The 16,454-nt window shown below is 41.8% G+C and overlaps 1 protein-coding gene across 1 annotated transcript in view; it reads left to right on the top strand.

Moving 5' to 3' along the window:
* Positions 1-16,454, top strand: part of FBN1 (fibrillin 1) — a 149,130-nt gene that overhangs the window by 80,952 nt on the left and 51,724 nt on the right. Inside the window, exons 22-30 of the mRNA XM_029284183.1 lie at positions 1,320-1,445; positions 2,793-3,020; positions 4,737-4,862; positions 6,201-6,329; positions 8,032-8,157; positions 9,834-9,959; positions 11,168-11,290; positions 13,334-13,459; positions 15,625-15,750. Coding sequence (XP_029140016.1) covers positions 1,320-1,445; positions 2,793-3,020; positions 4,737-4,862; positions 6,201-6,329; positions 8,032-8,157; positions 9,834-9,959; positions 11,168-11,290; positions 13,334-13,459; positions 15,625-15,750 — 1,236 coding nt within the window. The remainder of the gene's footprint in view (positions 1-1,319; positions 1,446-2,792; positions 3,021-4,736; positions 4,863-6,200; positions 6,330-8,031; positions 8,158-9,833; positions 9,960-11,167; positions 11,291-13,333; positions 13,460-15,624; positions 15,751-16,454) is intronic.

Raw genomic sequence — 16,454 nt, 5'->3', positions numbered from 1 at the left:
GTTGTCAAAGGAAGTGAAAGGAATGGTGTACACCATGGTTTGAAGGCCTTCCCTCCCTGTTTATCCCTTTCCTCAGCCTGTTTTGGCATGCATCCTTCCATTGCTTTCCTTTATGTCAGTCATCATTGGAAGAGTGCTGATAGAGTAGTCTACCTTGACTGCAACGTTTCCAAATGACATCCGTGGTCCTGTCCATTAAGCCCTTTTCCTCAAGCACTTTATACTGTGTTGGGTCGGACTGACTAACACAACCTGACACGGCACAGCTGCCGATCGGTTTGAAAAAAAAAACAAATGATTCCCATATGTTTTGTTTCAGAAGGAGAGCGAGAGAAGGAACAGCCCATCGCCACCATCACAGTCGTGTCCCTAATCACTCTCTCTCTCTCTTTTTTTAAATTTTTTTGCTTTCCAAGATAATGACCCAATAGCTTGGATCTACTCTATCACAGATTGACTGTACATAACTTATCTACCCCAAGGGAGGAAAAACAGGGCTCCACCTAATCCAGATTGCAAGGGAAGGCTCAGAACATTTTTTTCATTGTTCAGGCACGGAAAGTTATTCTTCCAAGATAGTAGTCTTGGATAACGGTCACAGGCTCTTCAGAATTTTTGAAAAGCCAATGGAGTTGTTTCCTACGGGTCGAGGGTGAACCATTTTCTCTCCCCACTGCTGTTTTAAATATGCTTTCTTAAGCAATTGTGTTAAGAGCCTGGCACGTAGCCCTTTTAAATGTCAGATGCTTTTGAAGAGCAAATTTGAATCCTGCAGTTGCACCTTTGTCCCTTATTCCTCTAAAAAATGAGTGGTCTGCAATAATTCTCTTATTTGTTTGTTTGTCTATTAACACTTACATGGCTGCCTAATTCACTCTTAGTGACTCTGGGTGGCTTACAAAGATTAAAAGCCCACAATTAAAAAAAACAATAACTCCCCCGTCCTCTGGTGACAACAATAAAATCATATCTTTGATTGATATCTATATTTTTTTAATATCTTTTTCTATCTGCCTGGGGCTACCCTATATGGAGGCAATATCGTTTTCCCACCCTGGGAAATTGAAGTCAGCTCTGTTGGATGTGATTAAATCCAAGTTCTTAAAAACAGAAACATTTCCCTACGAATCACGAATCTGTGCTCGCCCCTAGACTGTGCCCTGAATGTGTAATTTATGGGCTCCTTTTGCTTCTGAATAGAGTTGGTCAACCATGTCCAAAATAGTAATAGAGATTTGAAAAAACAGTATGATGGAAGTATTGGATCCCTCTGTATCTTTACTGATATTTTAAACTTTTCTTTTTCAATATGTGCGCAGATGTGAATGAGTGTGTAGTGTTTCCCGGCGTGTGCACCAATGGCCAGTGTGTCAACACTTTGGGATCCTTCATATGTCAGTGTCCCAATGGAATGACCTTGGACGCAACTGGACGGAGATGCATTGGTAAGCGTTCAGGGCTCCCATAAGATTCGATCAAACCCACTGGGTGCAAAACCCATTCATGGTTTCACGTTACAATTGGTCTCTTCCATAAACCAAGGGTTACTCCTTCTTCAGAAATTTCTGCTGTCCATCATATGAGAGAAGGCTAAAAACAGATTCTCCCTCTCAGTCCTCTGATTTCAGTGGGCCTTCGGAGAGAGGAAAATGTTTACCGTGAGGGATGGCTGTACTTAAGTCTTCCGGTTGTGGCTTGTTAAGTCTTGTGAAAGCTGGTTCTGAGATATTTGTTTGCCTAATCTTTAAAGCCATTGGCAGTTGGGATGGCCAGCTAGACATGACCTAAGAAGATGCTATCTTTATCTACAGCAAAATGATAAGGATTCCCAAATAAAACGGTTAACAGTTGTTGGCGGCGAAGGAAACTCTGTTATTATTCTCCAAACACTTTTGTGAGGCTCTAAATGAGCTTACGATTTGAAAGATGGATATGTCTGCTTTGATTGCGGTTGTTTTCTTAGCTCTTCTATACCAGATGTGTAGAAGAAGTTGAAGAGAATATAATAGTAGAGGGATTTGGCAAAGAAAAATGTGTGCAACCAACTAAAGTCACCCCCCAAAAGACTCTTAAATACAAAAGCCATTCTCAGCCCCCCGTTTTATTCAAAATGGACGGTCCTTTTAGAAAAAAGGACTGCAGATGACTGCTCTTCATGGAGGAGGAGGCTAAGCATGAGAGGGCACAAACATTCATAGCCCTAACCTGGTTTGTTTCATGTTCGATCTGCATGTTCTGTTGACCTAAGCATTGTGTCTTAAAGAATATAGTTTATGGTTTTGCAAGTTGCATGAAGCCAATGATTTATAGTTGATCTGAAAAAAAAACATAGCTTAAACGTTCAGTGTCCAATTTTCAATTTCTGCTAAGAAATTCTTAGATTTTCTACTAAGACAGTAGAAGGCATATGAGCATATCTTGTATAGCTTTGGACTACCAGCGCTGTATGGTTTTCCATATTCATTCTCTGCCTCCCTCCACCCCTCCCTGCCCCTTTTTTTGCCATATTTACCTTTAAATTGATTTTTTAAATTGATTTTTTATTTATTTAACATATCAAACTTTTTTAACTGCCCCTCTCTCTCACAGAGGGACTCTGGACGGGGTGTGCAATTTAATCGAGACAATAAAAGCGAATACTTTGAGATTAGAACTTAAACATGTAAAACAACATTATCAAATTGCAAAAGATGGGGAGTTTCAAGGTTTTCCAGGTGGTGAGGTTTCCCTGTTCCTTTGCTCCACCCCTTTTCTCTGCTGGATTGCTAAATACCCCCACGTCCCCCCAACAGATATTCGCTTGGAGTCCTGCTATCTGAAACACGATGACGAAGACTGCACCGCACCCGTTGGAGGGAGACACCGTCTGGACGCTTGTTGCTGTTCTGTTGGCGCCGCTTGGGGACCTGATTGTGACGAATGTCCCATAAGGGCCACTCCTGAATACGAAGCTCTTTGCCCACGAGGACCGGGATTTTCCACCAGGGGAGAAATTATAAATGGGAAGCCTTTCTATAAAGGTGAGACAAAATGGCTGCTCCTGCAAAGAAGGGTTCCGCTGAATGTATTTGTTTTGTTTCTCCCGCCTTCCTCTGAGGCAAATTTTCAGGGCAACCCCTTTGATGTGGTTGGGTTTGAATAAATCTGGAGAGGAAGGCAGCATTCTTGGAAACCCACAGCATAAAGATGGGGAATTTTTCCTCTTTTATTCCCAGTTCTGAACTGGTGAATCTTATCTTATTTTCAGTGCAACAGTTGAGGTTGAAGAACCCAAACCATTGGAACCAAGATATAACGTTTGTGAGAAACATGGTTTATTGAAGTGCCCACGTCATCATGGGTTTCTCATATCAGAATTGTTGCCTGGGCGTAACGTTCGCTATCAGTAGAGTAATAAAATTGGGACTGGGTTCTCTGCTCCCAAATTCTCGCAATCAGTTTCAATTTCCCTAACCTGTTAAAAGGGATGGGTAAAGTCTACTATTTCAAGAGTGGAATCTTGAAGTTCTAAGTTATATTCCAGAATGGTACGGTTAACCCTTTCCTGTCTGTTAACTGATCGGACAATAGAAGAACATTTATAGAACTGGTGTGTCTTTGTCTTGTTCTGTATTCTTCCTGAGGTGTTAGGCTTGGGAGGAGATGCTAGGCATTGATCTAGATGTGTCTTCTCCAAGGAGACGAAAGAAGAACTAAAACATACTTAAAGGTTCTTCTCTCCTCTGAGTCTGCTAAGGGTGGTCATGATGGGAATTGGATGGGAATCAGACAAGGGTGGGGACATAATTATGAGTCATACCTTCTTTGAAACCCAAAGGAACAGTTGCCAACATGTAAGGCGCCCCTCGTGATTATTTGTTTTAGCTAAGCCATTCTTATTCGAATGGAATGTTATTCCAGTGAAGACATTGGAAATTGGTGGCTAATAAAACTTCTAAGAATCAGGGATTGCGCCCAGCGCAGATGTTACTGTCGTTGAATTATCTCATTTGACTAAGCATTTATGAATCACTAATAGAAGCAGGGTGGGACATAATCTGAAGAAATTGTAGAGGTAAGATAAAGAAAGCAAAACAAATATCCAAGGAAAAACAGAAAAAGGACTGAAACACAGCCCTATTCATTTTACATCAAAAGTGAAGTCCATTGTGTTTAATCATTTTACTTCCTACCAAGTATGCTTGGGATAGCAACATACATTTCTAACTCTTGTGTTGCTTGATTAATGCAAGCTAAATGCTGATGGGGAAGAAATTAGTCAGGATGGTTCTCCTTTTGATCAAAGACTAAGAACATCGAATCTATTTCTACAAGGGAAAATTAGAAGTAATCTACTGCCCTATGTAAACATAATACAGGTAGTCCTTGACTTACAACTGTTCATTTAGTGACTGTTTGAAATTATGACAACACTGGAAAAAGTGACTTATGGCTGTTTTTCACATTTATAACCCTTGCAGCCATTTGATCACAATTCAGACACTTGGCAACTGACTCATATTTATGACGGTTGCAGCATACTGGCGTCACGGGATCCCCTTTTGCGAACTTCTGACAAGCAAAGTCAATGGGGAAGCCATTCCTCTTCAGATGTCTAGGAGTACTGCCTAATGCTCAAATGATGTAGTTTGAAGAGTTCACCAACTATAAAACTGCAGCGGTTTTATTTATTGTGATTTATGGGTGGTTATATATACTGGATTTTGTTTTGAAAAATTGCTGTTTCTTGGTCTCAGATATCAACGAATGCAAAATGATTCCAAGATTGTGCACCTACGGAAAATGCAGAAACACCATTGGCAGCTTCCGGTGTAAATGCGACAGCGGGTTTGCACTTGATTCCGATGAGAGGAACTGCACAGGTAAATTTCTTGGACTTCAGATGAAGTTTTGTTTCTTCAGAAAGGTTTGCATGCAGCTTGTGGTGAAATAGGTTACGAAGGCTCCTATTCTGTTGCCGGTTCATGTTTCTTAGTCAGTGAGTTGCGGAGAAGCGCCACAGCATCCACAACCTTTAAATAGACAGCTAAACTTCTTAACACTGAGGGGAAGAATGAGCCCATTATCTCTTTTCTGTCAAACGTAGGAAATCAGGAGTCCAGGCGGTTCAAGTGAATATAGTTTTATTGTATGCTAATGTTTTCTACAAGAATCTGAACTACTAACGGTTAAAACAAATTGGCGGTAGATAAGAGTTAATGGAATTCAAGGTGGGCTGGACTTAGATCTCTTGTGGGTGTGAAGGGACTTGAGACTGATGATGCATTTGACCCCTCCCTCGGGTTCAGCCTGGTCTTCTACATTCCCCCCCCCCTTAAAGCAGTAGAGGAATTATCTGAGAATATTTCCAAGTTAACACCCAACTTCCACCACTGAATTAGACAAAAAATATATTTTTAAAAAAAAATCAGGAAGATAACGAGAGAAATAAAGCAAATTGGAGGCTAAAATAAGTTTATAACAGTTATCCCAAAGTATAAACTGTGCTTTCTATTTCCGTGTCAGAACTGTGTACAACAGCATGGTAGTCAAAGGAATCCAGGAACTATTAAGGCTCTCTTATTTATTTGGGGGATTGTGAGGTAGATGATTAAGGTAGCTGGGGGAAGCCTGATTTTAAAAATGATATGAGGCAGAGAGTGTGACTCTCATATACTTGACATCTTTGGAGATAGTCCTGCGTGGGTAATGAATACTTGTTCTTAGGAATCAGGGTGAGGTGACAAATGGATGTATTGTCTCATTTCCTGGCAGGCCCAAGAAACCAGAACAGCTCTGTAAATAGGCCAAAGTAGTTTCTATTGTTCATCACCTATATTACAAGAATCTCCTCAGACTGACTGCATTCCTTTGGGAACCAAAAGATAAGGCTTCACTAGTCTGACCTATGATATTTTCTTCTCTGGAAAGACTTCATACTGGCATACCTCCTAACTTCCCCCCACCCCTTTAACCCTCCCACCACATATCCAGATTAGGCAGTTTTCATCATGCCCATAATCTACCAAAATCTTTCTAGAGATAGTCAAACTTTGCCAAGTACTGGGATGGAGGCTTTCCCTAGGAATAAAAATGGAATAACTACGTATTTATATTGGTGTGACTCGGGTTTTTGTTTATTCATATTTACCCTTTTTTTAGCCAACGCTTGCCATGTGTCTGTTAATTTTTGAAATAAGTTTAATTTTTTTCTGTTGCAGATATTGATGAATGCCGCATTTCTCCTGATCTCTGTGGCCAAGGAATTTGTGTCAATACGCCTGGAGACTTCCACTGTGAATGCTTTGAGGGCTACGAAAGTGGATTTATGATGATGAAAAACTGCATGGGTATATTATTTTATGTCATTTTTTTTTTGCTCCGGGGCTGAAGTTTATTTCGTGAGGTCCTTAAAGTCCCAATGACTATAAAGAAGGGTGGGCACCTGACCTCCATTTTTATTGCGACAGCTGTAAGTAGGCATTGCATGGGGGATGCCTTTAATATCTATAGTTTTTCTTTCCTGTTTTTTTTAAGTTGATTGGACTTCTGAAAGCTGTACAAGATACTTCTCAAATCCGTTTCCCTCCAAATCTCCCCTAAACTCATCTAGAAAGTATCAGATCGAGGAAACTTGCGGTACCCTTTCTAAAGTGTGATCATAATGCTCTAAACCAGTGGTGGCAAACCTATGGCACACGTGCCAGAGGCGGCACTCAGGCCCCTCTCTGTGGGCACATGCGCCGCCGCTGCCAGCAGCTTGCACAGGTCCATTAGGCCGCTGCCGCCACCCGGAGCAGCAGCTCCACCCAGCATAAAGGAGGCGAAGCGGCCAGCTAGCAATCTTGAGTAGAAGTGGTAGAGCACGCCCACACCCAGTAAGCCAAAGGCCACCCCGAGTAGGGAAAGCCAGATCCCCATCGGCGCCATGGCCCCCCAGTCCCAGCTAGGATTGCGTGCCTCCCCCCATCTATGCTGGGCCTCCTGCCCACCACCTCACCTGCCAGAGACCCCCTGGATCTCCCCGAACCCTGCCCGGCCCCCACAGGCGTCCCCATGAGCAATATCGAGATGGCCATGTCCACCCCAGCCACGCCCACCCAGTCTGCCGTGACAACCTCAGCCATGCCCACCCAGTGGGCCATGCCCATCCAATGGGCCACGCCCCCGTATCCCCCCCCCGAGGGCACCACAATGCTGATGCGGCCCTGGCACTTTGCGATAAATAAGTGGGTTTTGGGTTGTGGCTTGGGCACTCGGTCTCTAAAAGGTTCGCCATCACTGCTCTAAACGAATGCCATGAGATCTGGGTGGTTTTTTTTTCCATCTTGGAGAAAGATCTACATCTAGTAATGGATGAAATAATTCTCCTTTGCTCTGTTTTTTGGGAGATGTTAGTTGCAATAAAGGAGAATATTTGTTGCTCAGGGTTGAAGTGAGGGGTCCTTGGCGCTCTCTGAGCTTGGTTGTCTTCTAGCAGACGTTTCATTATCCAAAATAGGTAACATCATCCCTATGTGTGATCTAGCTGGGTAGTGAAATATCCGCAAGAAAACAACCAAGCTCAGGGAGACGTGAGTTGTCTGCCCAGATTCCTACCAAACACATGAAAACTTAAGTCTTGGTTGTGGCTCGGGTCCAGAATTAACTTCCAGATCTGGACAAATCCAGCAGATCTGATCTGACTCAGTCCCTCCATCTCAGCGAGAAGGGAAACAGCCAGACAAAGGCAGAATGGAAGACTGGAAGAGGGCAGGAAGTGCAAAAAAAACCCCAACCGATAAAAGAGAGGCATACAAGTTATGGGTTTTCTCCCTGGGAGAACAGCGTTTGAGAAGAGAGGTGTTCCCTTGGGGCAGAGAAAAGGAAGGAAACAGCAGCTTGGTTAGAGGAGTTGCTGGCAGAAGAGAAAAACTGGGGAGGAGGCACAGAGCTCAGAAGAGCACGTAAACACACGCTCTCACGGCTGAAACTTTAAACCTTAACGCGCTCTCACCCTCCTCTCCTCTCCCTGTATATTTTTCACAAGCCCTTTTTGTCTTCCTTTTGCAGATATCGATGAATGCGAGAGAAACCCGATGTTGTGCAGAGGGGGCGTTTGCATCAACACCGAAGGAAGCTACAAGTGCGACTGTCCTCCAGGCCATCAGCTGGCTGCCAACATCTCTGCCTGCATGGGTACGATGACAATAGGGAAAATATTTCTCCTGCATCCCTGGCTCCTTTCTACAGTTACATCTGAACGTCTTGGCATTGGGCTGCTGCAAGCCTGTCCTGGCAGTTTCTCAAGAGGTTTTCTTTTTAAACATCCTGAATAAGGCACGGAAAGAATGACTCATCATCCTCAAAAAAACAGGGCAGGCTCCCAAAATTTGGATCTGTTACCTTGCCCTGTGCCAGAAACTAAGTTTAGAGTAATCCTGGATCGCTACAGATTTAAACATTTACACAGGTCGGGCAGGCCAGTTTTGTTTCATACCCTGTTTCTCCCAAAATAAGACCTAACTGGAAAATAAGCCCTAGCGTGATTTGTCAGGATGCTCGTAATATAAGCCCTGCCCCCCAAAATAAACCCCAGTTAAGAATGTCAGCCAGACGGATGCATTCAATACCATATTTCCCTGAAAATAAACCCCAATGCGTCTTTTGGAGCAAAAATTAATATAAGATTTGGGTGCTTGGCCACTGACTTGCACCGATAGCGGTTGCATTTAATGCAGCCTTTGCAAGCCCTGAAGGCCCATCTATTCCGTGCGGCCGGCCTGGCGTAGTTTGATTATGTTTCAGTGGGGTTTTTTGTATGGGTGTGTTTTTAGAATAGGCCTGTTATTTAATTCGATTTTAGAACAGAAACTATTTATTTATTATCGTGGTTTTTAGTATCGCCTGTTCACCGCCCTGAGTCCCGTAAGGGAAATAGGGCGGTATATAAATTTAATAAATAAATAAATAAATAAATAAATTTCCTGCCCAGTTCCCATATGCAGAGGCAATGGGGAAGACAGCAGGAAAATCAGAGGTTGATCTCCAGCCCAGCAACAGCCTAAGCTTGGTTCTGTCACCCTCACATCTCACCAGACGCTCACCTGCCTGCTGGCCTGATGGCAAACCGCTTGGGACTTGTCCAACCACCGTGATCCTCACTTAACAAGGCTTGTTAAGAGAGCCGCTACAATTGTTAAGTGAATCACTCAGTCATTAAGTGAATCTAGTCTTTCCCCCATTGATTTTGCTCGGGGGAAACCAACAAGGAAAGTCGTAAATGGAGACCACAGGAGCCCAGGATGCTGCGGCGCAGGTAAATACAGGCCGGTTGCCAAGCCGCTGAAATTTGATCCCTTGACTGGGGGTATTCTGCAACTGTTGTAAGTGTGAGGACTGGCCACAAATCACTTTTTTCAATGCCAATGTGACTTCGACTCCCTGTATGTTTCATTTTTGCCTGCTGACCCTTGAGTTTAACTGAAATAGAAAACATAACTGAGGATAATAAAATGCTGTTGTTTCTGCCTTTTTCTTCGTAGCCTTTTTTTGAGTAGGACCTTTGGGCTGGAATTTGGTTTAAAGCACTTGGCAAAGTCTTTAAATTTTGAGAAGATTTATAGCCCTCTGATGCCAGACATGAGTTATTGGCTCTTTTAATATTTGGGGCACAGTGTTAAGCCCCTTTTGCCTTTAATTTCATCTTCTCTTGTTACAGCTTTTGCTGGATTATCCTTTGATTTTTGGTTTTTATCCCAAGCACTAATATAAACGTTCCTAACATCACACTCTCCTGTCTGTATGCAGCATTGTTGGAAGGTGAGGGGGTTTTAATGATTTCAATTTCCCCTCCCTCTTTGTTTTTCAAACAGACATCAATGAATGCGACCTGAGTCTAAATCTGTGCAGAAACGGACGCTGTGTCAACATGGTTGGAAAGTATCAATGTTCTTGTAACCCTGGATATCAATCTACACCTGACAGACTCTTTTGTGTTGGTGAGTTTCTTCTTCCAAATCAGCTGCAGCTCATTCGCTGGACAAAAAACACTGCCTGTCTGTCATCAGAGTTGACATAAATTTAGGTAAAGTAGGGGACTGGAGGCTACACGATGTAAAAAAGATGTTGAGACTCTAGAAAGAGTACAGAGAAGAGCAACAAAGATGATTAGGGGACTGGAGGTCAAAGCATATAAGGAACGGTTGTTGGAATTGGGTAGGTCTAGTTTAATGAAGAGAAGGACAAGGGGGGACATGATAGCAGCCTTCCAGTATCTCAGGGGCTGCCCCAAAGAAGAGGGAGTCAAGCTATTCTCCAAATCACCTGAAGGCAGGACGAGAAGCAACGGATGGAAACTAATCAAGGAGAGAAGCAACTTAGAACTAAGGAGAAACTTCCTGACAGTCAGAACAATTAACCAGTGGAACAACCTGCCTCCAGAAGCTGTGAATGTTCCAACACTGGAAGTTTTTAAGAAGAGACTGGACAGCCATTTGTCTGAAATGGTGTAGGGTTCCTGCCTGAGCAGGGGGTTGGACTCGATGACCTCCAAGGTCCCTTCCAACTTTATTATTATTATTATTATTATTATTATTATTATTATTATTATTATTATTATTATTATTATTAATAATAATAATAATTGTTCAACCATGATGGTACTAATAGGAGGAAAGATGAAGTTTCCCTTGTGTCACAAGCTACTCCATGGAGATTGGACCATCGTTTGTCTGAAATAGTGTAGGATATAGTATACAGGGTTTCCTGCTTAAACAGGGAGTTGGACTAGAAGATCTCCAAGGTCCCTTCCAACTCTGTTATTCTGTTCTATATGTAGATTTCATAGTAGCAGCAGAAGAGATTGGCCTTCTTCTCGGATATTTATTTATTTCTTCTTAGATTTCTTTGCTGCCATCTCTTTTAAGGGTATCCCTTGGTCCAGTGCCTTGCAGTAATCCAGTTGTAAAATTAGTAGAGCGTAGACTGCTAAAATTATGAACTTCCAGAGTGCAGGTGGGTTCATACAAGCTTCCCACTGAGACAATCTGTGCCTCTACCTTCCAGTCATAATTCTGGGCTCAAGGTTAATTTACCTTGATTCCACTGTATTAGGAACATTGAAATTTCCACAGCGTAGACTTTGGTAGAAAGCATGACAATTATTGCAATGTATAAGACCGTATCTTCTTTTATTTTTTTGTTCCAGATATTGATGAATGCGGTATAATAAACGGCGGTTGTGACACATACTGTACAAATTCAGAAGGCAGCTATGAATGTAGCTGTAGACCTGGCTTTGCTCTAATGCCAGACCACAGAACTTGCACCGGTAAAGTAAATTTGTGAATGTTTACTGTATATTGCCCAACATTTCCTAATGTCTTGGCCATGCCCCTGATTTTCCTCTCTGACCATAATACAGCTTTGCTCGCCTGTTTACTCAAATGCGAGTTCCATTGAAATCTGCTATGTTCAAGTAATTGTATGTGGGACAGGAGCTGCAGTTTTAATATAGAAAAGCTGCATTCAGTGGGATTTATTGGCTATCCAGAGTGATGTGGTGGTTTAGATATTGGCGTAGAGGTGGGGAGATCTCTACTCCTGTCAATCACAGCAACTCACAAAATGCTTTTTGAACCAGCTGTCCTCTTTCAGACCACTTACAGTGGGGTTGTTATGGGAAACAATAGGAGGAAATGCTTTGAAAGAAAAGTGGAAACGCGTCTGATTAGCATGGATTAGAATACCAACCAAGCATGCCAGCTTATCCAGTTCCAAGATTCTACTCCCCAGAATTGTTTCTTATTAATTTCTCTTGCTAAAGAGATCCAACTTAGAAGTAAGGAGAAATTTCCTGACAGTGAGAGCTATTAATCAGTGGAACAGCTTGCTTCCTGGAGTCGTGAGTGCTCCATCACTGAAGATTTTCAAAGGTAGACTGGGCAACCATTTGACTGGGATGCTCTAAGGCTCTTGCCAAGGCAGGGGGTTGGACTAGAAGACCTCCAAGGTCCCTTCCTGCTATGCTCTCTGATTATAAGAGGCTGCTCTTCCAATGGATTTGTTTTGCACATTCTGGCCACCAAAATGGAATAAGGGTGAGATGAACAGCCTGTCATGGTTGACCTTTTTTATTTATTTGATTTATAACAACCATCAAAACCAAGAATAAAAACAAAACAACCCTTCCCACCAGGCTTCAGGCCAACCAATCTATTAGCCTCCTGGCTCAACCCCATCCTAGCCCTACTCCTGAGGGAAGAACCGGTTCTTCATGATTTTCCAGAAAAGAATATTTGAATCTCAGGTGGAAGGCTGTTCCAAAGGGCTGGGGCAGCTATAGCAAAATCATGCTTTAAGGTCCCATCCGATGGCAGCTTTTAAGAGAAGGCCCTGAGTTCAGAGAAGGAAAGATACAAGATCAAAAGGGGTGAAAATATGCCTGCCAAATTCCAAGCAAGCAAATCCTAAGTCCAGAGAAATAAAACATCTCTGCATTTTGCACGACTATTTAGCTAAGGCTCCAGATCCAAGTTGTTTTAGAGTTTGATAGCATCTTGTGATTAATAAATGATCAGTGGCCAACCGAGGATGTCTTCCATATTGGATCTCCTTATAAAAAAACAACTTGTTATAATGCTTTCTGTTTCTTTGGTGCAAGCTGCGTAGAGAATGAATAATGATCCTCAGTCTCTTGGACTCGTTAGTTAAAATGAGTTAAGTTTTCTGCAGCTGCATTAATTCCTAAAAGCCACAATAGACTCATCTTTTGATGAGTTACACCCTTTCTTTCCAATGAGAAGAGAATCTCGGCCCAAGTCTTTGTTTTGCAAACATTTCTTTTGAGTAACCAAGCAAAGTCCTGGATATTCAGCTGGTATGCGGTGACCTTAACGGGGAAAAGCCTGAGAACTTATACCAGAGATTCAAGAGCACTCTGAGTTAAAAAGAAAAAAAAATAGATCTCTCTCTCTCTCTCTCTCTCTCTCTCTCTCTCTCTCTCTCTCTCTCTCTCTCTCTCTCTCTCTCTCTCTCTCTCTCTCTCTCCCCCCCCCCCCCACCTACCTACCTACCTACCTACCTAGATGGAATTTCTTGTATCTAATGTCAATCCAAAATCGTTAGCAATAAGCACTGGCCTAGAGAAGTTGTACACATCAAGTAGTGAAGTAAGCCGAAAGAGAACATGCAGAATTGCCACAGATATTTCAATAAAATATTATAGTCCAAAGAAATGGTATGGACTTTCCTAGATGGATAGGTGTTGAAAAAAAGACCAGATTCTCCCCGTCCAATTTTCATTCTGTTGTGAGACAGAAAGAAAGCAGAAGACTAACTCTTGAATATTTACCTGTGACTTTTTTTCTTTTAGATATCGACGAGTGTGAAAACAATCCGAACATCTGTGACGGTGGTCAATGCACTAACATCCCTGGAGAATACAGGTGTCTCTGCTATGATGGCTTCATGACATCAGAGGACATGAAGACTTGCTTAGGCAAGTAAAACATCTGTTATCTTACTCTTTTTTTTAATAAAGATTTTATTGGATTTCTTTTCATAAACATATGTTAATTTTTCCAATCATCGAGTTGTCTGGAGTTTGCTATGTTCAATTCCTAATCCTTCATTCTTTCCTAGCCAACAATAAAATAGGTCCCAAATTTGATAATAGTCTGTATCTTCTTTATCTTTCAACCTCATAGTTAATCTCTCCATCTCTGCGCATTCCAATATTTTCCTGATTATTTCTTCTTCTGGTGGCAATCTGTTATCTTACTCTTGTTGGCAGTTGAGTCTGTCTTGTGGATGGAATCAAAGAAAGAACGGTTCGTTTCCAAAGTGAAGCAAGCAGCAGTTCTTCATATGAGAGCTGAAAGTAGCTTATGGTATTCATCAAGGATTAGGGAGGTTAGATCAAACATGTCAAACTCGCAACATCATGTGACGTCACGCAACATCTCGGGACAGTTTTGCCATTGCCAGCAATGGGGTGGACGCGGCTTCCGTGTGATGTGTCCGGCCTGCGGGCTGGTAGTTTGACACCCCTGGGTTAGATCAATAAAGGAAAATATTTGTATCTCAGTGTTGAAATGAGGGATCTTTGATGCTCTTTGAGCTTGGTTGTTTCCTCTGCAGACGTTTCATTACCCCAAACTAGGCAACATCAGTGCTAGTTCCTGACAACTGATGATGTTACCTAGTTTGGGTAATGAAACATCTGCAAGAAAACAACCAACCTCAAAGAGCATCAAGGTCAGAGTTGAGATCCACACTGTTCCATAGACAATTACTGTGACTCAGACCAGCCATTCTTTTTCACCCAGTCTATTATGCAGTGTTGCTGAGTGGGAGCATATGGAAAGTCTAGTATATATATGTTGTTTTTTGCTTCTGAAACAAAGGCAGAACGGAAACCTAATAAATATGTCAAGGTTCCGACTGATGATCCATTGAATGGCTTTATCCAGATGGTGTTGACTTACAAGATGTCCAGGAAGCAGGTCCTATGTTGGTCGGGAATTCTGGGATTTGTAAACCATTACACCTGCCAAGAACTAGCTTGGAAATGGAGGTTGAATCAATTTGTTTTGCTACAACACATTGACGTATCACTTAATACCGAGCCGTTAATTTGTGGATTAATTTTTAGTGATATCTCAATGTCTCTTCCTTTAACTGAACAGAGACGTGTATCTATTTTTTTGTAATAACATTATTATCGGACATAATTATTATGTCCGATAATCCCCCCGTGACATATCAGTAGACTTCCTGCATATTATCCTTGTCCAAGAATGAGACTGAAATCTGGAGAATTCTACTACATTTTTTTTTCCTAAAAGAAGCATATAGAATAAATTAAGGCAAGCTGAGAAATACTTGTTTTCAAGTAAGTCTTCAGAGGTGATAGCTTACAAAAAGAACAAGATTTCCCAATGTTTAGATTTTTAGCGCAGAATGCTTAGACCTTGCAATTGTCCTTCCACACACACAAAGATGTTCTGAGTTTGATAAAAAAAAATCACATAATGTCTTTGTGTATTATGAGGAAGTTTGAGCTCCTTGTATATGGAGATAATAAAAAATAACGATAAAGAACACTATGCATGTCTACAAACAGATGGATCCTTAGAGCAGCTGCCCCCAACGTTTTGGGCACAGGGACCGGTTCCGTGGAGAGAGGTTTTTCCGTGGACCAGAGGGGGCGTGGTTTCGCGTGCTGCCTGTATCCCGTGGATGGGGCTTCACTTGTTTGTGCTGTCCAGTTTCTGGCATGCCACGGCCCGGTCCCGGTCCACAGACCAGGGATTGGGGACCCCTGCCTTAGAGCATATTGATGCTATTGAAGTTATGACTGAACAATACAAAAAGCTTAGGAGCCATAAACACAGAGACAGTCCACGCTTTTGAGATTGTTTTCGGAGAGCGAAAACAATGATGATCTAACATCAGCAAATGTTGTCTTGTTAATACACTCGGGGGTAGAGTTCAGCATCCCTCAGGGCCTTAGCTCCATCTAAACAAAACTATTTCCAAATAGTCCATAGTTTTTTCTTGCCAAATTTATAATGTTCCTTCTTTGTTAATGAGCCTTGGTTTCAGTACATAGTCGAGCATTAATCACATTTTACAACCTATGAAACTCTTTGCCCTCTCCAGATGTTAATGAATGTGATCTGAACCCAAACATCTGCCTGAGTGGAAGCTGTGAGAATACAAAAGGTTCTTTCATCTGTCACTGCGAAATCGGTTATTCTGGAAAGAAAGGGACAACTGGATGTACAGGTAGGTTTTTAATCTAGGTGGGTGTGATTGTTCTTTAAATGATAACGCATTGTATATTTCTAAGCTCTTGTGTGCATTAATCTGATAACACCTATCACGATAGGATTAATTTAAGAAGAATTGGATTGCAAAAGACACAGATTTTGCCTTTGATAGTTGAAACTCAGTTATTCAACCCATTGTCTAGTTTCCTTCTACTGGGGTCTTTATTTCTGCAATACATCCTCATTTCTGTTATTGCAACTTATCCCTTACTTTGAGGCATCTAAGAAATCTGCCACCAGCTGCCTTCTTAATGAATCAGTTATTCAACATATTGCCCATTTTCCGTCCACCAAGAACTTTATTTTTCCAATCCATTTTAATTTCTGTTATTGCAAATTATCCCTTTCTTTGAGGCATCTAAGACTTGCTAACAGCCACCTTCTTAATTAATCAGTTATTCAACACATCCATTTTCCTTCTATTGAGATAGTCCTTATTTCTGCAATACAGTCTTTATTTCTGTAATTCCAAATTACACCTTGCTTTGAGACATCTAAGCTTGCCACCTGTCACCCCAAGCTGCTCTGCAATCTTTGAGTGGAGGAGATTAACCACAAGGATTTTTAATCATTGCCAGTTATGATTGTTGAGGCTACTCTTGGTATTTTTTTACTTTCATTGCAATCCTAAATGGTTGCCAGCAGTATAAAAAGTCTGAT

Source organism: Protobothrops mucrosquamatus, unplaced genomic scaffold (genome assembly GCF_001527695.2).
Source record: "Protobothrops mucrosquamatus isolate PMUCROS unplaced genomic scaffold, P.Mucros_1.0 scaffold415, whole genome shotgun sequence".
In the NCBI taxonomy this organism is placed as follows: Eukaryota; Metazoa; Chordata; class Lepidosauria; order Squamata; family Viperidae; genus Protobothrops; species Protobothrops mucrosquamatus.
Note: the sequence above shows the minus strand (reverse complement) of the source record. Positions and strands in the feature narration are given on the sequence as shown.